Below are 22,538 nucleotides of genomic sequence, written 5' to 3'. Positions count from 1 at the left end.
GCTATGATAGCGGTGCCAACTAGTGAAGCGCTGAAGCGGTACCTAGCAGATGCATAGCATTTCCACTTACCAGGATGACGCCACTGTAAAGTAAGGCCCTGTCACTTGCCAGTGGTGCCAACTGTTGAGCACAAAAACATTTATCTTCATAGCAAAATTTTAATGACTACAAATAAAAATCAAGTTAATAAATTGCCTTATAAATGTCAATGTTTTAAAAAATTTCAGCAAATGAAGAATGAAATCGAAAATGAAGAAACGGAGCCAAGAGGTTCGCCTTTCTACACTCCGCGATGGGAGTCTTCACCTCGGGTATGTATGAAAGTTTTTCATCAGCCGATCAACCTCGGAATTCTGCTTCAGCTGCACATCTCTATACTATACATAAAAGTACCTTGTTGGAATGGTTGCAAATCCTACTCAAATTATAAATGCGAAAATTTGTATGGATGTCTGGATGTCAACATGTTTGTTACTCTTTCAGGACTACTGAACGGATTTTGATGAAACTACAGTATTATTGTTTATGACTCAGAATAACATACTATAGGCTATAATTTATGACGATAATAAATATTGTGACAAACTAAATTTCAATAAATAGATAAGAGGTGAGAAATATCTATAAAAGCGCCATCTAGCGACATGCTTTTGACGTTTGTAAATATTCATGAGGGCAAAGCCGTGAAACGCCATCTATCAACAAAAACCACCTCTAAGGGGGTAAAACGAGGTCAACGCGTACGAAGTCACGGGCGGCCGCTAGTGTTGCAATAATTTAGTGAGTGTAAAAAAGAATATACCTATTTATCTTTCTATGAAATCCCTCACTTCAAGTCCATCAAAATCAATTATACCCTAGAACTAATTTTATTCATGCTATTCCCATCTCAGCTAGAAGTGCCTCAGTTAGAAGTGCCCCAGCTAGAAGTGCCCAGTGAGACGGCCGGCCAGCCTTCGGAAGCGACTGACAAGCCTTCAGACAAGGACCAGTCCACGGAGAAGGCGGACCAGCACCGGCTGTCCAAGCTGTCCAACGATTCGGGGTACATCGACGCTTATAAGAGCCCTGTTGCGGCCGACCAGAAGGTATTTATTTACTTTTCATAAACCTTAGCTAAAGTCTGGTCTGTGAGCACGTAGAATTTTGTCCAATGACCCCAAGCTACCCATCCTTATCGCGCGCTCGTAATTATGTTGCTGTCGCGCTCGCACACTCACTGCGGGCGCCCGTCGCACAGTCGCGACAGCAATACAATTACGCGCGAGCGATAAGGATGGGTAGCTTGGGGTCATTGGACAAAATTCTACGTGCTCACAGACCGGGCTTTACTTAGATCTTAAGGTAAGGCTTACCGTATACATAAAGGAAGCTGGAAACTTATAAACTTGCGCTTGGCGCTTGTCAGCGCTGGTAACCCGCGCAGGAAAGTATATGAACGCGCGCCGATGCCATTCAACTTGCTTCCTTTGTGAACGAACGGACCAGCGCTGACAAGCGCCGGTAAGCGCTTATAAGTTTCTAGCTTTCTTTCTGTAAACGGCCTAAGATTAGACTAGGATCCTCGCGACAAAGTTTGTTTGAAGTCGAGGAAACGATTTTTTAGATGAATAAACCTAGGCGAGCACGAGTGACTTTTGTCACCATGACAGTATGTCCCTTTTGTTTCTCTCTTCGTCTCTCTCTCCGGAGGAACCGCTCCGCTTCCTAGCAGTTCATACAGATCGGCTGTGCGGAGCGATCCGCACTGACAGTCCGCGTGACACTAAAACCAGCCTAAAGAGAGAAACAAAGGGACATACTGTCACGGTGCTATTATATGTGTTATACGTGCAAAAGAGAGATACATTGTCACGGCAAAAATTCGCCCGTGCGCGCCTAGCCTAGGTCAAGTAGTTTTAGAGATTTCGTGTTTAGTCAGTGAGTGAGTGAATGAACTAATGAATAAGTGATTTTCGGCTTTATATTTGTCTAAATATTATTTTCACATATAATCATTTTTTAACAATACAAAATTGTACTTTTTCAGACGATTACTCGCATGGATGATGAGCTGAAAAATAGAATAGCTTATCTGCAACAACAAATGGATGAGATTCTGTCTGTAGTGAGTATTCATTCAACGTTTCATTCATTAACAATAGAGTATGATCGCTGCATCATTAGTCGGCCCTATAGTCGATCCAACACGCTTTCATCTCTATTGATGTTATAGGTCTACGCGCCACCCACATACTAGAGATGAGACGTATTTACTAGTACAGATCCACACACTAGGTATTTTACAGTACTAAGCGGCACCTATTCCATTTTTTTAAATACTTGATCCACCTAGTATTTTATAAATTACACGATTTCCGACCTTACTGTCAAAGCAATAGAGGTTATTATTGCGTAATCCGTAGTCGTGTATTACGCGCACCGAGTATTTCTCGCTAAGCTTATGTGCGAACGTAGAGATTCACTCCGTCTCTGTCTGACCAAACAAATTTGAGCGCGACGAAGCAAACGCACATAAACGTAGTCAAACCATATTCATGTACAAAAAAATATGTAAATATTTTTATGAAATTGATATATTTTAAATACGCCAACAACCAACAACAAATTGTATTTTAAAGTCATATTACGTGGATTAGTCCGCACTAGTCGCGTCAAGTATGCTAAATTACTACGTACTAAGTGGAATAGGTATTTGGATCGAGTATTAATAAATACTAGGAATAGGTGCACCTAGTATCAAATTTACCTAGTATAATCCATCTCTACCACATACTACCGTAATAGATGTCATATGATATCACCATTGTTCTAGCGTTAATCTCAGTCAGTGCCTGAGGTATGAGTGGCACGGGAGGGTATTTTTGTGACGTCAAACGTCAGCGAGATATCAATTGTGCCTGAGATTTGTATGCTCTGTCACGTCATAATATGTTATTGTTACCCCTCCCTTGCCGCCCGAGAAAATCTCCAGGGTCGAGCGATTGGAACGCTGCCACGAAATTCCGATCGACCAGTAGATCAAGCGCCGTAATGAGGGCTATCGTTTTTATACTTAACAGTTGGCACCCCTGGCGATTGACAGGACCTTACTCTACAGTGGCGCCATCTTGATGAGTGCAAATGCGATAGTCCTCCTACCACTTTAGCGCTCACCAGTTGGTGCCACTGTCTTCGCTACTAGCAAGTGACAGGACCTTACTCTACAGTGGCGCTAACTGGTGAGCGCTGAAACGATAGCCCTCATTGGAACTGGATTGGCCACACTCTCCGAAGGGATTCCGATCGCATCCCCAAGCAGGCAGGATTGGAACCCCCAAGGAAAACGCAAACGTGGTCGCCCCAAGCAAACTTGGCGGTGCACTGTGGCAGACGAAGCGAAGGAGGTCGGCAAGACTTGGAGCGAGATCAAACGCGAAGCTCAAGACCGAACGCGATGGAGGAATGTTGTGGACCCCCTCTGCCCCATCTAGGGGACATAGGACCTTAGCCAGAAGGATATCTTAGACTTGTCATGCTCACTAAAATGTCTCTGGCTGGGGTAGTGGCGTGTGAGGCGGGTCGTTACATTCCCTATAATATGGTTGAGTGAAGCGATGGCTGGTTCACACGTCATGTCTGTGAACAGGCGCTGCCTTCGGGGACTGGTCAAGGAAAGATATACCTGACATAAAATATATATGTATCAAAACGCAACAATTAACCTAGAAATTAGCACGGCACTAAATAAATATATTCAAAACTGCCACGCGGTCTCGTGCTAGATGGGCGTCTTAAAGGCCACCTTCTATCAACGGGAGCGCGTGGTAAGTAACTTGCTTCCGAATGTATTGTAACTTCCTACTTTTTTATATTTTTAAACCGGCAGACAGTGGTGACTGAGTTTGTTGCGGCGCTTCTTCTCAGCACTTGCCAAATGTTTGTCTCGAAGAGCTGGTAGGGCAAAAAAAGAATGAGACATGTATAGGCTCCTTAAGAGCATTTGACGATTTGCAAGAACTAATTTAATTAGTCTAAACAAATAAAGAAAATTTTGATTTTGATTTTAAGTCAAGTCCCTTGCCGCTGCCATACCTAAGGCACTGCTCTCGTTAAGCGCTAGACCGTAACATCTTTTATTAACTGGCTCTTGGTTCCCACATTGCAATGTTCTTATTTTCAGATGAAACAAGGAGAGGCATCTGAAGTGCCCAAGGAAAGAGTTGGCAAATCATTCTACTTTGAAGCTTACGACTCGGGCCCTAGAATGGCTGACTCTCCCGCGATAGACGTCAACGATAAACGTGATGATGAAGATGGGATTGTATTGGAGGTTAGAACCGATTTATTGTTGAATTTCAATGAGGGCTATCGTTTTTATACTTAACAGTTGGCACCCCTGGCGATTGACAGGACCTTACTCTACAGTGGCGCCATCTTGATGAGTGCAAATGCGATAGTCCTCCTACCACTTTAGCGCTCACCAGTTGGTGCCACTGTCTTCGCTACTAGCAAGTGACAGGACCTTACTCTACAGTGGCGCCATCTTGATGAGTGCAAATGCGATAGTCCTCCTACCACTTTAGCGCTCACCAGTGACGACTTGTATGCTTCGCCATCTATCGTCATTGGTTAAAATCTACAGCGCTGTACAAATTACTGTTTTTGACGTTCGTAAATATTTATGCGGGGGAAGCCGTGAAACGCCATCTATCAACATGATATCTAACGGGGGTAAAACGAGGTCCACGCGTACGAAGTCGCGGGCGGCCGCTAGTGTTAAATAATCATATTTGTTGTTAGCTTTTTATCATTATCAATTTAAATTCTTCATACAGGAAGCTTCATACTCCAAATCAAAGCCGTCTGACGTGACGACTCCCGATCGGGACAGGGTCGTAGAGTCGCCTGCACGCGAGGTTAAAGAAGAAAAGCAGAAGACTCCATTGCTCAAAAATAAACGACTCGCTGGGAGAAAAAATACAATACTAGACAAGAGGCTCGCGCTTGATGTAAAAGGGTAAATAAATATAATTATAGATCGTTTCATCCACGAAGACGCCCCACCATTCTTCCGTTAATGTTTGATTGTTATCGGTACACGCTAAATTATCCACGAGTGCACACGCACACTACAATAATGACGCTTGGATTGCTCGGATCAAACTCCCCGCACCCCGCTTCCCTCGACCAAAAGTTGGTGGGGCGCGTCTTCGTGGATGAAACGATCTATACTATAGCAGGCCTGTTCATCTCCGCGAGTTTACACCGAAATCAAAACACGCACGATGGCCCACCTACAGGATACGATTCGACAAAGCCTCACATACGAGCGAACAGTACTAAATACTGTGCAGTATTTAACTACCTAGATAATAATAAAAACACAGAATGTACTTTTTTAAGTTGCCTCAAGACACTGAGAGGTAAATAAGTAGTTAATATTATTCATGATAATTCATGCTAAATCATGTATTTCCTCCGCCATTTTCCGCAGTTTGGCACCTCACGTCACATCATTTTACCGAAGTCAGCCCTATAGCTTCGGCGCAGTGCCGATCACTGACGTTTGTCAACAAAATGGTGATTGACTCTTGAGACAGGCTAAATTATACCATATTGTTAATGACATTGAGCATAAATTTTTTTATATACCTTCGCGAGGTAAAACTTCTGTACGTAGTACTTATTATTATTCTGTGACTATAGTCAAAATCACCTATGCGCTAGATCTATAGGGAAAAAAAAAATCTACCATTCGTGCGCTGCTTCTTCTCAGCACCGGTCCATTTATTGTCCCAAAGCATTGGTAGGGTTAAAGTAATACTGAGACGTGTAAAACGCTTTATAAAACCTCTTTACAGAAAATAAATGACTTTTATGGCTTTAATTTAATGACCATAAACTTTTACAGTGTCAATGCCGTGATCGATAAAGAGGAAAAACATTCGTTTGTTAGCAAAAACGTTGAACAGATTCGCTCTGACCTTACGGCAGAGTCTGCTGAGCACACTAAAAAGGACTCGCACAACAGCCTTCAAATACCAGGACCATTGCCTGTGGGAAAAACTTTTATAATTGATAAAGCCGTTGATAAGTTCAAGAAGAGAAATGGCGTTAAACCCAAAAAAGACAAGGAAACTAAAGAGGTAGTAAGAGCGAGAGAAATCAATAAGCTACAAGGCTTTGATGTTAAAAAAGACGATAACGTCGAAGTTCCTTTGCGCATACAAAATATTGTAGAAGATTCGACTATGACTAATTTGAATCTGAAAGATGCAACTATACAAGCAATTGATAGCGTAGAGGGTGGAAAAGTTCAAGCAACGAACGGCAAAGAATCTGTCCATTCAGGCAAGGCTCCAATGCCCATGAGTAGTTTGATGGAGAAGTATATAGAAAAAGATCCGGAGAGAGTTGGGACATCGAGTACGCTTATTTTGCCAGAAGTCAAGAAACCGGAAGCAGAAGACAGCAAAGTAATTGGTAAGTTATAAAAACATTCAGGATACATAAAAAAAATTAAAAGTGTGCTTGTTTGCCAATCTATCTCTAATCTACTATTAGGCCACTACTTGCCTAAAACCTGCTTTCAAGCGCTGCGCGTGCGCCGTTGTAATAAGAGAAATTTTTGGCTATAAAATTGTATAAGCTGCAGTGCTGTCGTATGTTCAAATAACTAACTCACTCACCCCAAGAGCCGGATCCGGGCCTCTTCAAGGCGAGAGTGAATATTAGGCACTTACAGGGCAGGTATGTGCCATCCTAGACTGCATTTTACTTTAGGGCCGTCTTTAACCTACTTACTAGAGACCTTGGGCATTTAAGGATCTTAGGGATCAAGGGGGCCCTTATTATCTAGAAAAAGCTCTTTTGAGCAGATAGGGGGCCTCGGTAGCAGGGCCCTGGGTACGCACCCAAAGTGCCGAGTGGGAAAGAAGGCCCTGTCTTACTTCACGTCAGGTGTGATTGCAGTCAAATACCTGCTTTGTTCTGCATAAAAAAGTCCCTTTTCCCTTAACTTTCCTTGCACGTAGAGCTGTGTCTGCACCATACACGAGCGTGCACGTGCCCGGGCGCACAACGACGCGACGTGGCCGTGTTCCGCACGTGCTCGGGCACGCTACGCTTCCGCACTGCGCCCGCCGCCGCTTTCAAACGCTGCGCGTGCGCCGCTAAAGAAGAAAACGCTGGGACGTGTGAACAAGGTTTACTTTGTTGAGTAGTAGTTTTTGACTGCTGGTCAGTTGAGAAATTTAGTTTGAGAACCGTAGGGTAGCTTTAATAATGGGTCTGCGGGTGTCTATGGGCGACGGTAATCACTTACCATCAGGTGAACCGTCTGCACGTTTGCCTCCTGTCACATAAAAAAAAATAGTTGATAACTTCCTTAAAACTGTTTGTTCTAGTCTTTTAAACCATGTTAGTTTTCAATTTATTGTTTGTAAAATAATATTTTTAGTAGCTTTGAAATCACCTAAGTTATGAAACAGTCAATCAACTTCACCCATGGATCCTTACTATAGAAATGTATTGTTGTGGTCTTCTCCAGACGTTGACGTCGGCGACTCGGCGTTCAGATGCGATAGGAACCTTTGATGCTGACGTCGGATGCCTCGTATAGCGTTTAATAGGAGACCGTAGTCGTAGTGATTTCTCCATAGCCGTACAAAACCCATATTAGAAAATCACCTTATGTATGTCAATGATTAGCGTATCCACGGTCCTATTGTTGGATATAGTTATTAATAGAGTTTAAGATTAGTACAAGTTGAAATAATTACAAAGGTAAATCATATTACCTTACTCCACCTTACTTTGATATTCGTATCAGCCAAATGACGTCCACTGCTGGACAAAGGCCTCCCCCAAGGTTTTCCACAATGAACGGTTCTGCGCTGCCCGCATCCAGGCTCTTCCCGCGACCTTTACCAGATCGTCGGTCCACCTAGTAGGAGGCCTGCCCACGCTACGTCTTCCAGCCCGTGGTCGCCACTCGAGAACTTTCCTGCCCCAACGGCCATCGTCTCTACGAGCTATGTGCCCCGCCCACTGCCACTTGATTTTAGCAATTCTGCGAGCTATGTCGGTTACTTTGGTTCTCCTGCGGATCTCCTCATTTCTGATTCGATCACGCAGGGAAACTCCGAGTACTTTGATATATTGGTCCATAATTGTTCTGGTTCGGACTAATGAATATTCCTTCATTGTCAACTTCAGGGACTCAAGTGGAGCCCGAGGCGACGCATAGCAGAGGCCACACCTACCCTGTGCCGCCGCGCTCGCCCGACAACACCGACTGCGAGATATCCTCGCTGACTGACCTACCTTCAGAGAGGGACGGTAAGTACTACTCGTAGTACAGTCAGGCCTGTTCATCTCCGCGAGTTTGCATCGAAAACAAAACACGCGCGACTACACCTCCTGAGATGTCTAATCGACAGGACAATCACGAGCGAGCATTGACGCACGCACGTGTATTCTTCACCCATTTGCATTGTAAAGACAATATTAAACTAATGTAAAAACGGGTGTAATTAATACTGTGCAATATTTTAACTGTCTGAATTATAATAGAAACGTAGTACTTATTATTATTCTGTTTTACAGACGGCGGTACAATAGGGGGGTTATTCCGAAAAACGTTAACGTATATTGTCATCCCTCTCACGGAAAGCAAGATGCCAGCGTGAGTTACGGCGGCAGATAAAACAAAACTACGTAAACAGTGTTTTGGAGTAGCCCTTCAGACAATACATTTTTGATGAAGAATAATTTCTTTTACAACTTAATGACACAATATTTGGTTTGATGCGCCGTTGGCCATACATGCGTCGATAGCACACCTTTGCTGCGTAATCATGACAGCAAAGCTATCATTGCCTACACATATTTGAGCTGTGCCTGTATCTGGACACGGAAAATGTACACAGTTCATGACATCAACCTATGCTCCTAATCGTTAAGTCACGGGTGGTTGCAATCTTTGAATTTCGTCGCCATCTCCTCCCTTACTTTGTACTTATAGCAGACATAACAAAAGAAAGACAGTTTTCGCTTATAAATATGTATAAAGTTAGTTCTTTCGTACTCGGGGTCGTGAAATGACAGTCCAAAGCACGATTCAAAGGCACAGACACATTTAATGTCCTCCACAAATCGAAATATAACACAAATAGTACTTGTAATCAGTATATAGTGATTTAACAGCCAAAACATAGAAAGTTTGTTCGCGCGCGTCGCGGCCATGGGCGGACTGACCATAAGGTCGAGTTTAGAAAAGCACAATACGCGGTGACCGTTGGAAAAAAGCGCGCTGGCAGAGCGCGCTTTTTTCCAACGGCCTTATTCAAAAAGAAGGCCCGCCAAACGCGAATCCGAGCGTCAACGATCGTCGCTGTACATAGGGGGCGTCCATTAATTACGTGAGAATTTTTTTGCAATTTTTCAACCCCCCCGCCCTCTTTGATAGATTTGGTGAGATTTTTCCAGACCCCCTCCCCCTCCCCACAATCTCACGTGAGATTTCTTAAAATACATATTTGCAATGTAAATGGGTAATATTAGGATTAGGATTTAATATTAAAAAAAACTGTTTCTTCTAATTTCTTTATTGTCAGACGGTTTAGAATAAAAAATTGAATAATCTATACTTATAATAAATCTGTAGAGAGGTCAATTCTGTACATGAAATATATTTTCAAAATAACTATCAGGGGGTGATTAGTGATCGATACTGATGCCAAAAATGCAATCAGTAAAATTTTTGTCTGTCTGTCTGTCTGTCTGTCTGTCTGTCTGTCTGTCTGTCTGTCTGTATGTTCCTTATAGAAACAAAAACTACTCGACGGATTTTAACGAAACTTGGTACAATTATTCTTCATACTCCTGGGCAGGTTATAGGATACTTAAGAATGCCCACGGGAACGGGAATTAGCGGGAATATCCTTTTGTATGAAAAATCTAAACCGCTTAAGTTAGACACTTGATATTTGGCACGCAGGTACCTTAGTAAACTCAAAGCTTAGTTACAACAGGATATTGCAAAATTCCCACGGGAACGGGAGTTAGCTGGAAAAAACATTTGTATGAAAAACTCTAAACCGCGTAAGATAGACGCTTGAAATTTGGCATGCAGGTACCTTAGCAAATTTAAAGCTTAGTTACAACAGGATATTGCAAAATTCTCACGGGAACGGGAGTTAGCGGGAAAAAACATTTGTATGAAAAAATCTAAACCGCGTAATATAGACGCTTGAAATTTGGCATGCAGGTACCTTAGTAAACTTAAAGCTTAGTTACAACAGGATATTGCAAAGTTCCCACCGGAACGGGAGTTAGCGGAAAAAAAAATTGTATGAAAAAATCTAAGCCGCGTAAGATACATATCGATGAAGGGGGTAAAACGGGATCCACGCGTACGAAGTCGCGGGCGGCCGCTAGTTAATCATAATTATCTATCTTAAAACATTTTTTTTTAATTATAACCCAGTTTTCTCGCAATTTGACCCTTTTTCTTGCTGAAAAAAATTACGTGATATTTGTCGAGACCCCCCCTCTCCCCTACGTGAGATTTAGTGAGGTTTTTCATGACCCCCTCACCCCCCTAAACGTCTCACGTAATTAATGGACGCCCCCATATGTGTTTTTGTCAATTCCAGGCAAGTCCCCCCGCTCGGCGCGGTCACCAGGCGAGCAGAAGACGACGTCCACCTACACTGAATCATACTCGCCGCACTCCACCACGGCCTACAGCTCGCTCAGCGAGGGGGAGCTACCTGGTGCGGGGGGAGGTAAGTAAAATGACAGCTGTCATTCATTCAGATTCAGATTTTTTAAATCGCTAGAATGAAAGACTTTTTGTTGATAACTTAGGCGCAGGGTAACTATATTACATTTAGACTGGGTTGCACCACCTTACTTTAACTTTGACAAACGTCAAAAATCTGTCAAACTCCATACAAAAAAAACACCGGTTATAGTTACGGTCAAAGTTAGGTGGTGCATCTCAACCTTAGTTATCAGTGGTCACATCAAGTCACCCAGGATTTTTAATCAAAAATCAATCTGGAGTGTTCGATTAAATAAAATAAATAAATAATGTTTTTCTACTTTAAATGTTACAGGTCCAAACTTATCAGATGGAGAAGCAAAAGTCGACCTTAAAGACAAGAAACAGTAAGTACTCTTTGAAGACAATTTACAAATACAATAATTTTAAACAAATGTTTCGGTCACGTCACATTTATTTATTTAAACTTTAATGCCAAAATTAATTTGTACATAAGGCGAACTTAATGTACTAAAGCATTCTCGACCAGTTTACCTTTGAGCAGAAAAGAAATTTGTTTGGCGGTACTTCTCACATTCACATTGCAGTGAGTGACGAGCGCTTTTGAAAATTGCTCCTTAAGTTCTCAGCCTCATAATCCATTTTCCATCGCAGAACCTTCGCAGCGCCGCCTGCCGCGCGTATGGAGGAGGCACTAGCGGCCATTACGGAGGAACTAGCACTGTGCCGCGACCTGCTTCACGCGCGCAGCGCTGTCGAGGTGACCCGCCTTGCCTTGTACTGAAGTGTACAAGCTTGACTTACTTGACTTATGGTCCTATGTCCCCTAGATGGGGCAGAGGGTGTCCACAACAGTCCTCCATCGCGTTCGGTCTTGAGCTATGTGTTTGATCTCGCTCCAAGTCTTGCCGATCTTCTTCGCCTCGTCTGCCACAGTGCACCGCCAAGTTTGCTTGGGGCGACTAAGTTTGCGTTTTCCTTGGGGGTTCCAATCCAGGGCCTGCTTGGGGATGTGATGTGAAGTGTACGAGCGGTTATTCGTATATTGTCCAACTACAACGAACCGTCCCATCAGTTACATTGACAGGGGGCGCCACCGTCAATACTGGATCGCTGGTTCCAATTTTTGCCATGTTAAGGCCTATTTAGACCTACGCGGTATTCGCTACCGTCTGCGGCAGAGAAAACCCAGTGGGTATGCGGTAATAATACTGTTCAGACCTAAGCGGTATTCGCTACCGTCTGCGGCAGAGAAAACACTCTATATACCGCGGTACTTGATACTAAATACCTGAGCAAAACCCGCGTGGTATGTACCTCTACCCACAGCGGCAGCGAATATCGCTCAGGTCGCTCTAGCCGCGATACTTGATACTGAATACCTGAGCGAAACCCGCGCGGTATGTACCTCTACCCACAGCGGCAGCGAATATCGCTCAGGTTTGAATAGGCCTTTACAAACTATAGTTGAACAATGGTGGGTGGCGCCTCCCTGTCAATGAGTTTGGTGGGACAGTTCAGTGTAGTTCATCTATACTGGGGTACATGACACTACTGGATTCGGAATTCGGCTCTTCCTTACTCTGGAGTGTAAAAGAGGCAACCATTATGACATCAATGGATGCCTTTCTTCTGAATTCAGATTCAAAAATTTTTTTTGTTGTTACGGCGCGGCGACAGTCTTTATTACTCTTGAATAGAGTTTTTTCTCGTGTTTGGTGTCATGTAGTCACTTTTTCTGATTTGGACTATTTCCAAACAATATTATTTACTTACTTGGATATAATATTAAGTTTTTGTTACGTATATGGGCCTGCTATTAATTTTAATGAAAATTCCAAAAAACTATGACTAGTTTGACTGTAGCATTTATTAGACATAGTTTTAGTCCGTAGTTTAGTTTGTAGTGTAGATTATACAGGTGGTGGTATTACAGAAGTGAATTTATGAAGTACCTCGTCTAGTTTAGTTTGATGAAAATGTATTTTTGAATTTGCCTTCGTATTTGATAGTAGATACAAACGCATTCTATTTATATTTCAGTAATATTATGTAATTGTTGGGTTAAAATTTAATTTTCTTCTATAGTCGCCTTGTGAAGTTACTACATATTTGTTTTGCGTGGGAGTTATTCTTTATTTACGTGTTAAGTTTAATTGTATTTGAAAATAATCTAGTCACTATGACTCAAGTTTATGTAGTTATTATTTAATATTTTTGTTAAATGTTAAAGCTTAAAAATATAAAGACTGCTTGTCCTCCTTTAAATATAAGAAAAAAATGTATACGTTAGTAGTTTATGTTTTAATAATAGAACTACATAAAAATACATATTTGACCTAGATCTGTCTCATATTATTTAAATATCTAACGCTAGTATGTAAACTATTTTTCTCACCAAAGTGAATTTTCAATATATTCCGTCCTTTTAAATACTAAATAAATGCGAAATATCTTTTTTAATTTGCGTTTTATTTTTGTGAACCTTGGCTTGAGTAGTATTTGTAGTTCCGTAAAGTGTACGTAGTAAATGGTATTCGATTTGACATTATACATATCATTGCTACATGTCTTGCATGGGATGTCCTTAAAAATGGTATGTATTCATATTTATTTTAATAGCTTTCTAGTTATAAAGTGGTTGGTCAGCTTATCAGCTATAACAAGGAAGCTGGTTGATTGTGTCAAATCTCTCAGCAGATAGATGTTTGGGTTGTTAATAGCAATATGCTGCTATAATATTAAATCTTAGAAACAGCTCCAAACCCTAAGGCCCGCCATACACGGACAGTTTGAAGCAGCTAGTATCCGACAGCTTCAAGCTGTCCGTGTATAGCAGGCCTAACAAAAAAGTGTTGATTTTGATGCTTTGATAGTAGACCTGTCCCTATTCTGCGTTCATATCGCTTCTGAGTCTTCTGACCCGTTGTCCTAAGTAAGCGACGCGTCGCGACGGGACGCGACAAAACGACGCGATACGAGGCAATGCGACCAATACTTTACGTGACATAATGACACATGACACGCATCTACGTAGGCCACTATTAGGTATATTAAACGACTTCTGGATATTTTTCGTTGTTGCGTTTATTGTCATTCACCTAAGACAACGGGTGAGAGGCTACTAGCGTATTTCTATGTGTTGCAATCGCTCATGCCGAAATCTTACGACAATGAGGGTTTTCGCGATTGAAAAATCCGTCAGATGGCAATACGTAGACACGAGGTCCAAATGCTGCGTGTTTGGTGGATTTTGACATATCTATCAATGTCATGTCAAAAATAACCAATCATGCAGCATTTGGACCTCGCGTCTATGTATTGCCATCTGGCGGATTTTTCAATCGCGAAAATCCTCATTGATAGAACCAACACTTAGGAGAGTCGTTGTAAGTAACCTCAGCGATTGAATCTTACAAGTCATTTATTGTCCCGAAGCAGTGACAGGGTTAATATTTGGACGTGTAAAAGTGCTTTTTAAAAACCTATTTGCAAAAATAAATGAGTTTTATGAGGTTTTTATTTCTCTTCCAGACCAAGCCGCCTACAAAGGACGCGTCCCTGATGGTAGATCTGTGCCCCGGGCCCATCGCTCTGAAGAGAGCCGCGGGCTCGCCGCGCATCGGGGATGCTTTCACTCCGAAATGCATCTTTACGCTGCACATCGGGACGGTGGTGCTGTCTGACGAGGTTGTTATGCTACTAAGGCCTGGTCCGTGAGCACGTAGAATTTTGTCCAATGACCCCTAGCTACCCATCCTTATCGCTCGCGCGTAATTATATTGCTGTCGCGACTGTGCGACGGGCGCCCGCAGTGACTGTATTTGTTTTGATCGTATTCTAATGGTTTACGATAAATCATAATCTAGTCCAAGAGACTAAAGGGGGCGTGGCTAGTCATGTACAAAGACAAAATTAAATCACATTTAGTCGAGAGGATGTGAATTTTGTCGTGTTCTATCAGGAAGAAGTTTCTAGATTGTGCTAGTGAGTGGCTATCGTTTCCAGGCTGTGATAAACTCGCGCGACTTGTCCCTAGTGCTGACGTGGAAGTTCTATGAGCAGAGCGCGGCGATGATGCGCATGCGCAATTTTGGTCGTATTATAACGGATACGATAAACTATGTACTTAACTTTAACATTTATAGGTCGCTTAACTAAGTCAGTCAGACATAGGTATGGAAGCGGCACGGGAGAGGTGACATCGACCTATTATGACATGGCAAAGTATACAAATCTGAAGCACATCTAAAATCTCGCGTGAAGCACATCTAAAACATTTGACAGCGCAAAAACACCGTCCCGTGCCGCTGACATAATTACCTCAGGCATTGACTCAGTTAGCGCTAGAACTATAGCCCAGAGGGTGTGGAATCTTGTCGTGTACTAGTAGAAAGAAGTTTATGTACTGTTTGTAGGCAGTGATAAACTCGCGCGACTTGTCGCTGGTGCTGACGTGGAAGTTCTACGAGCAGAGCGCCGCCATGACTCGCATGCGCGCCGGCCGCGTGGTGCTGTTCGACTTCTCCACCGAGTACGACGTCAAGATCACCGACCACTTCCTGGACTATCTCAAGCACGTATGTTTTCCAGCTTTCATATACCCTGCTTTGTGATACGCAGCTATGTTTTCTATTTCTCGAAGATTTGTTTCCCTATTTGGTTTGGTTTAAGCCCCGAGAAGCCTTCGAGACACAATAGAAATCAACTGTTACGCGGCGCGGTAATTATTTGTTCGACGCTCTTTAAATTTACCCATCAAACCCCATGATGGGTAAATTAGATGGGTGAGACAATGTTAATGAAGGAGACAATGGCGGTGTACAAATCAATGTTTAAGACATCAGACATCATATTTAGCTAAGAAATACAAATATATCCTACATTTAACTACCCTATCATTGTATGATACTTATAGAATAATTGCCAAAAACGTTGAGGTTACAGGTATTTTGTTTCTCTTCAGGAAAACATGCAGATAATAATCAGCGAGCTGGACAAGCAGAATGAGCCGTTCGCGAGCTGCGCGCTGCCGCTGCGAGATGCACTGTTACATACCAACAGGCGCGCTGACATGTCTCTGGCTTTGGTAAGTTATTGGCATTGGTTTTACATCTTGACTGACTAAGGGTGGATTCGACCAAACAAGAGTAAATATTAATCTCAGAATAAATCGTCAGTTATTCGACATTTTGACATATTTCCCATATTGAAACTATCAATGAGCCAGTTATACCAGAAGTTATTCTCGGATAAAAGTTTGGTCTAATCGGGCCTAAGTACTATATTATGCAGGTTATGGCATGGATCAAAACATAACAAAACAAAATCGGCTAAGCGCTGGTAGTATAAATAGGTACTTAAAATGTGACGCTGCGCAATGCACTGTTGCACGCCTACAAGTAGGCTGACATGTCTCTAGCTTTGTTAAGCTATTAGTATAAGTGTTTACTGTTCTTTGATTTCCTGACCGACTAACCAATCCAAAGGTTGTTGTCACATCACGGACGGACATCCGAAAAATCGGCTAAGCGTGACGCCTGCAATTACTTGTCTTAATTTTTAGATTATACAAATGTGACGTTACAAGGTTAACGGTTGTGCGCTGGGTATGCCCACCGTGCCCACTATAGGATCTGCCAGGTGACCTACTCCCTTTATATCAGTACTAGCGGCCGCCCGCGACTTCGTGCGCGTGGATCCCGTTTTACCCCATTAGAGATGGAGTTTCGTAAAATCCTTACTTAGCGGATGCCTACGTCATAACATCTACCTGCATGCCAAATTTCAGCCCGATCGGTCCAGTGGTTGATAGATTACTACGTCAGTCAGTCAGTCAGTCACTGAGTTATATAATTCAGATTGCCTTGCAGGTGGCTGGACCTCACTTGCGTCGAGCGCAAGATCCATTAGACTCTGGTGACGAGGTGGGCGTGTTAGACCTGTGGTGCATGTTACGCGTCGATCCCGCGCTGCTGCCCGCTATCAACCGCGCCATCGCCAATGTAAGCAGGTTGATGTTTTATACAAGTAGGCATTGGTGATATAATTAACCGCCTCTGTGGTCTAAGAGCTGAATGTGAGTTTTTTTTCAACATGACATTAAAAAAATGACATTATAATAAATAAATAAATAAATCTTTGGACAATTTCACACAGCGCCAGCTAGCCCCAAAGTAAGCAACTTAATGTTTGTGTTATGGGTGCTAGCTTAACGGATATACTACTTATATACTTTTTTTTAAATACATAAATATTATACATAGTCACACCCAGACCCGTCACAGAAATTAAAATTCATCATTTCAATTTCTGCCCGGCCGGGAATCGAACCCGGGACCTCTCGGCATAGTAGTCCGTTCTGAACCACTACACCAACGGCCGACGAAAATGTATGACGTTAAATGACAACATTAAATGTATGACGGATAGTACAGCGCCTCTAGCGGGAAACTTTCAAAAACAAAAATTTTCATACATTTTTTAAACGCGCTCACTAGTGATCGCGTTTGATTTAAACTCACACTCGGCCCACTAGTGGTAAAACCACCTGCTTTAAACGCAGAGGTCCCGGATTCGATTCCCAGTGGGGGCAGATTTTTCTGTTCGGTTTGGTTGATGGTAGGGCTTGTTCTAAGTCCGCGTGGCTAGCTACCACCATCTTAGCTAAGTCTGTCGCCATAACAACAATGTTAACAGCATTATTGTGTTCGTTAGAGGTAAGATAGCCAGTTCCTCCGTGGTTGAGGATTCCGGGTGAAGCTAGTTTCCACTTTCGGCCTGATCGTCACTTACCATCAGGTGAGATGCAGGCCAAGAGCTTCCTCGTTGTGGATTAAAAAAAAAAGTATTGGTGAAAGAATCACTTCGTTAGCATGAAAACTTTCCGAGATATCGCTTTTTCAAATACATTTTTAGATTTTTTCTTTATAACGCTATAGTAACGACTATTCTATGGACTTTCCCTAACACGCCCAGTAATGAACTCCATTGTAACGTCTCACTCAAATATTGTTGTGTGTGTGGCAGTCATAACTCATAATCGGTCAAAACCACTTTTGACTGCAAAAATCAGACAAAATTTTTGATAAAAAAACTCACTGACATGGGGGCGCCACCATCATTCAATTATATACACTCGACAGCAAATAAATCGAACCACACGCGACGCGAACTTTAAAGATTTTCTTTTGACACAATAATGGTGCCCCAACAATATTGGTGTTATTTGAAAGCCCAATAAATATCCTTAAAGAAAAACACATTTAGTTTCTTAATAAATGATTAACATATACCATAAATGTGACTTGAAAAAAGATCTCACTTTGTTCTCACCTCTGGGATCANTGAACAGGCCTGGTAAAACTTCTAAAACCAATCCGTATGTCGCAGCCAAAATCATCAACGGACCGGGACCCGAGCGAGGACCACGTCGGCCAGTGCGTGGACATCACGGTGATGTGGCTCGCGCTGAACGAGGAGTGCGCGGCCATGGCCGACGCGCGCGTCACGCGCCTCTACGTGGCGTACACGTTCCTGGGNCTTTCCTTTAATGAAATGAAGTTTAGAACTAGGCTTTTAAATGGTGCCAATATTGGTGGGAAGTAGGGATGCATACGTTTGAAAATGCTTGTCGCGGGTGGTGCGATTTATTTGCTGTCGAGTGTAGTTTCCAACGTGGCAAAAATCGGAACCAGCGATCCGGTATTGACGGTGACGCCCCCCTGTCAATGTCCCGGGTGGGACCAGTTCAGTGTATTGGGTCTATAATCTGAAGGTACCTCCATATGTCTTCATATTCTACTATTTTAACCTTGCTCACATTGTTCTCCAGCCAGGCCCAGCCGACCCGTCAGCCCAGCTAGAGCAGAACTTGATGGACGACGACGACCGGTACAACGAAGACCAGCTGTCCCAAGACTTGGACATGCGGCCGTCCAAGCAGAAGGCCGGGCTCTACGACTTCGAGACTCCCGCGACTTACAGCGCGAAGAAGAACGACATGTATGATTTGGTAAGATACAGATTAAAGATATTTTTGTGCTCTACATATCTATACTTATCTAAACTAATATTATAAAGCTGAAGAGTTTGTTAGTTTGTTTACTTGAACGCGCTAATCTCCGGAACTACTGGTCCGATTTGAAAAATGCTTTTTGTATTAGATAGCCCATTTATCGAGGAAGGCTTTAGGCTATACAACATCACGCTACGATCAATAGGAGCAGAGCAAAAATTAAAAATGTTGCGAAAACGGGTTTTCACGTGTACGAAGTCGCGGGCACAGCTAGTTTTTATTAAACGAATAACATGAAGAGTTTGTTTGAACGCGCTTATCTCAGGAAGTACTGGTCCGATTTGAAAAATGCTTTTTGTGTTAGATAGCCCATTTATCTAGAAAGGCTTTAGTTAGGCTATAACATCGCCTTACAGCCAATAGAGGCGGAGCAGTAAATAAAAGTGTTGTGATGCAAAAACGCTAAATATTACTAGCTACTACATAGCTAGTTATATTCGAATACTAGAAAATAACATGTTTATTAAATGAGGAGTGTTTGTAGTATGTGATCTGAATAATTAATTTATTTGCGGGCCCAATTTAACTTTCCCCCGGGACAAACTTGACATTCACTGGTTGGGTTTTATTGGCGGTCAAGCTGTAGATCCTGGCTACACAGGAGTTGCAGCGGTGGGAACGAGAGGTGGGAATAGTCCTGTACATCGTAATGATAACACAATGTACCTTGATTCAGAATAATGAACCTTATTGTCTTATCCTTAGAGTCGTCCGCTGGGACCGCCAGACCGTTGTCGCAGCGTGGGCAGTCAGAGCCACGGGGAGTCTACTAGCAATTCACCTGTAAGTGCTTAGTAATATGTATTAATAACTAGCTTTTGCCCGCGGCTTCACCCGCGTGAAATTTAGAGTCACAGATCGGCATAAATTATAGCTTATATGTTAATCTGGGTTACAAACAATAATACTGTAAAGTTTCAACAAAATCCGTTCAGTAGTTTTTGCGTGAAAGAGTAACAAACATCCACACATCCAGACATCATGACATCCAAACTTTCGCATTTATAATATTAGTAGGATAGGAAGGATTAGTAGGATATTAGTAGGATAATGACATATTTTGAACAATATGAATAATAATTGACAGTGACAGATATTGTTTGTAACATCTTTGCAGGTGACATTGAACACCGAAAATCGTCGTAGTATTTCGGCACAGGCTACAACATCGAACGCCAATCAATTGGTAATATTTGTATGTTTTGAAATGTTAGTGGTAAAGGCTATAATTTCAATAAATCGACTTCAACATATTTTTTCTAACTCCATCACCCATCAAATAGGCGGATAGGCCGGGCCTATAGTTTCCAAAAAAATATCAAAACAAAAATCTCTTGTATGACATCTAAGCTATGTTATTGATTATTACCATCGAAAATATTGGAATGTTATTCTGTGAAATTACAACTAACAATCCATCTTCACTTTAACCTTAGGTTACACCATCTTACTTTAACTTTAACGTCAAAAGTCTGTCAAACTCCATACAAAAACACCGGGGTACCGTTAAAGCTAAGATGGTGAAACTCAGCCTTAGTGTTTATTTAATTTGTTGCAGCCTCAACAAAACCAAGTGCGGGTGTCTCTACAACGCGAACGCGGACCAGTAGGATTTAAAGATGCAGATGTAAGAGATAGGCTTTCAAATCTTAAAAAAATCTTTAAAAACATTTACCTGTCCAATAATGCAGGTAAATAAGGTAATTACTACCAAAACCTAAAATATTAATCACATTATTTTTGATACATACAGTCAACCCAATCCAGAATACTCGTGAATGAAGTGGTATGTATTTTTTTAATTATTCACGCAGTTAGTTTAGTACCCGTAGAAAATTTAAGATATTTTTTAATGAAAACATAATTTATTATTCGTATCATTATTAAGTATTTCCATTACATCTAGTCATTTATTTAGTTCGAGACAGTAAAATTCGGAACTTTACTGCTAAATATTATAATTTGTTTCAGCCTGCAAAAATAAAATCGGCGAACGATATGAAACAAGCATTAGATGTATGTTAAACTTGCCAACATTATGAGTTTGCTTGTTTGCTTTCAAATTTTCAACAGTTTCTTGTATTCCAGCGTTACGCCGTGCATGAAAACATACCTCCTATATCACGACTGGAAAAAATTGAGGATGTAAGATTTTTTTATTTCATGTGCATTTGTACCTTCGTTTCTAATGCTGAGTTGCACCACCTTATATTAACTGTGACTATAACCATAACCAGTGTTTTATGTATGGAGTTTAACAGACTTTTGACGTCTGTAAAAGTTAAAGTAAGATGGTGCAGCCCAGCCTAAAATAAAGAGATCTAAACATTTTAATATTTTCAGGATGCAGCGTCTCAAACACATTCTACTGCTAGTTCTTGGGTTTGTAATTTTTTTTAACTAAATAGTGGCATATGTGTTACTATTCTATTTCATTACTTTAAAAAGAGTTTTACATATTATTGATTACACTTGTTTTTATTTTACATGTTCAGAGAGGCCTAGTCACGAGGCGACAAATTCCCAAATCAAACAAACGAAGCAGCTTTTTTGTGAGTGTTATAATCGTGATTTTGTATTGTTTTTTACCTCAATATTTCATTCATTCACATCTTTCTTTGCAGAAAAATGAATGTTCTATGACTAGTTTAGTAAAAAAGGACACTAATTATAATAGTAAGTAATTTTTCGCACTCATACAATATTTTTATAGTGTGGTATAGAGGTAGACTTGTCAAGATATTGTGTTCATTGTATGTGGAAAATTCTATCGCCATTCCTCAATCATAGTAAAAATATATAAGAGACTAGCTGTGCTAGCAACATCGTACGTGTTAAACCCTTACCACGTAGGATTATGATATGAGTAATAGTTTACGTCCTGTGTGACGTCAGTGTCAGTGTCGTCAGCTGCGCAGTTAATTCGACCGGGTTGTAACACTGCGACAGGAGTATTTTGATTTGATTGATGAGGTCTCGTTCATTCCTAATATATCTTTGCAGAGCAATCCAAAGCCATGCAAACGACCCGGCAGACAGTAGACGATCCTCCGGAGCTGAGCAAATGTAAATACTTCCAGCCTTTGTATTTCGATCGATGGAAGGAACATAAACCAGCGCCTATACTATTTTACAGCTTCCAGGGGGCTAGATGGTTCAAAAAAATTCGTCACCATCGCAAAAAACAGTAAATCTTGGGATAAAGAAAATAAGGTAAGACCTTTTGTTAACAGTTGTTTGAATTATGTTGATTTTTATGCGTTATGGCGGCGGTATATCAAATTCAACACTTTAGCAACCTATTACGTACTAAGAGGTGTGTTTTTTTTACAAAAGTTTTAGTAGTTTGTTTTTCTATCAACGTTATGTTAATTTAAAATTAAATATCGTCTTCTCATAACATTATTAGGCAATTTTAATCCGATTATGAAATGTAGGTACTTTCGTTAAAAGTTTCTTTTTCCAAAATACATATACCCACACCATTTAGTTACTCTGTAGCATCTTTGACGAACGTAAAACCACAGAATAATAATAAGTACTACGTACAGAAGTTTTACTTCGCGAAGGTATTTAAAAAAATGTATGCTCAATGTCATTAACAATATGGTGTAATTTAGCTTGTCTCAAGAGTCAAGCAAGTTTGTCAGAAGTTTTGTTGACAAACGTCAGTGATCGGTACTGCGCCG

At 41.5% G+C, this 22,538-nt stretch overlaps 1 protein-coding gene across 1 annotated transcript in view; it reads left to right on the top strand.

Annotated features, from left to right (window-relative positions):
* LOC114366221 (uncharacterized) overlaps positions 1 to 22,538 on the top strand; it is a 29,162-nt gene that overhangs the window by 4,446 nt on the left and 2,178 nt on the right. Inside the window, exons 9-35 of the mRNA XM_028323057.1 lie at positions 229 to 312; positions 895 to 1,089; positions 2,031 to 2,108; positions 4,164 to 4,313; positions 4,819 to 5,000; positions 5,895 to 6,466; positions 7,018 to 7,188; positions 8,201 to 8,323; positions 10,642 to 10,773; positions 11,107 to 11,158; positions 11,427 to 11,532; positions 14,307 to 14,462; positions 15,191 to 15,352; positions 15,739 to 15,861; positions 16,646 to 16,777; positions 18,607 to 18,786; positions 19,555 to 19,632; positions 19,967 to 20,035; positions 20,408 to 20,476; positions 20,603 to 20,635; positions 20,821 to 20,865; positions 20,938 to 20,994; positions 21,193 to 21,231; positions 21,345 to 21,401; positions 21,474 to 21,525; positions 21,853 to 21,915; positions 21,986 to 22,062. Coding sequence (XP_028178858.1) covers positions 229 to 312; positions 895 to 1,089; positions 2,031 to 2,108; positions 4,164 to 4,313; positions 4,819 to 5,000; positions 5,895 to 6,466; positions 7,018 to 7,188; positions 8,201 to 8,323; positions 10,642 to 10,773; positions 11,107 to 11,158; positions 11,427 to 11,532; positions 14,307 to 14,462; positions 15,191 to 15,352; positions 15,739 to 15,861; positions 16,646 to 16,777; positions 18,607 to 18,786; positions 19,555 to 19,632; positions 19,967 to 20,035; positions 20,408 to 20,476; positions 20,603 to 20,635; positions 20,821 to 20,865; positions 20,938 to 20,994; positions 21,193 to 21,231; positions 21,345 to 21,401; positions 21,474 to 21,525; positions 21,853 to 21,915; positions 21,986 to 22,062 — 3,237 coding nt within the window. The remainder of the gene's footprint in view (positions 1 to 228; positions 313 to 894; positions 1,090 to 2,030; positions 2,109 to 4,163; positions 4,314 to 4,818; positions 5,001 to 5,894; positions 6,467 to 7,017; positions 7,189 to 8,200; positions 8,324 to 10,641; positions 10,774 to 11,106; positions 11,159 to 11,426; positions 11,533 to 14,306; positions 14,463 to 15,190; positions 15,353 to 15,738; positions 15,862 to 16,645; positions 16,778 to 18,606; positions 18,787 to 19,554; positions 19,633 to 19,966; positions 20,036 to 20,407; positions 20,477 to 20,602; positions 20,636 to 20,820; positions 20,866 to 20,937; positions 20,995 to 21,192; positions 21,232 to 21,344; positions 21,402 to 21,473; positions 21,526 to 21,852; positions 21,916 to 21,985; positions 22,063 to 22,538) is intronic.

Source organism: Ostrinia furnacalis, unplaced genomic scaffold (genome assembly GCF_004193835.3).
Source record: "Ostrinia furnacalis isolate ACB-3 unplaced genomic scaffold, ASM419383v2 OfSCF0020, whole genome shotgun sequence".
Taxonomy (NCBI): domain Eukaryota; kingdom Metazoa; phylum Arthropoda; class Insecta; order Lepidoptera; family Crambidae; genus Ostrinia; species Ostrinia furnacalis.
This window is presented reverse-complemented; position numbering and strand designations above follow the sequence as displayed.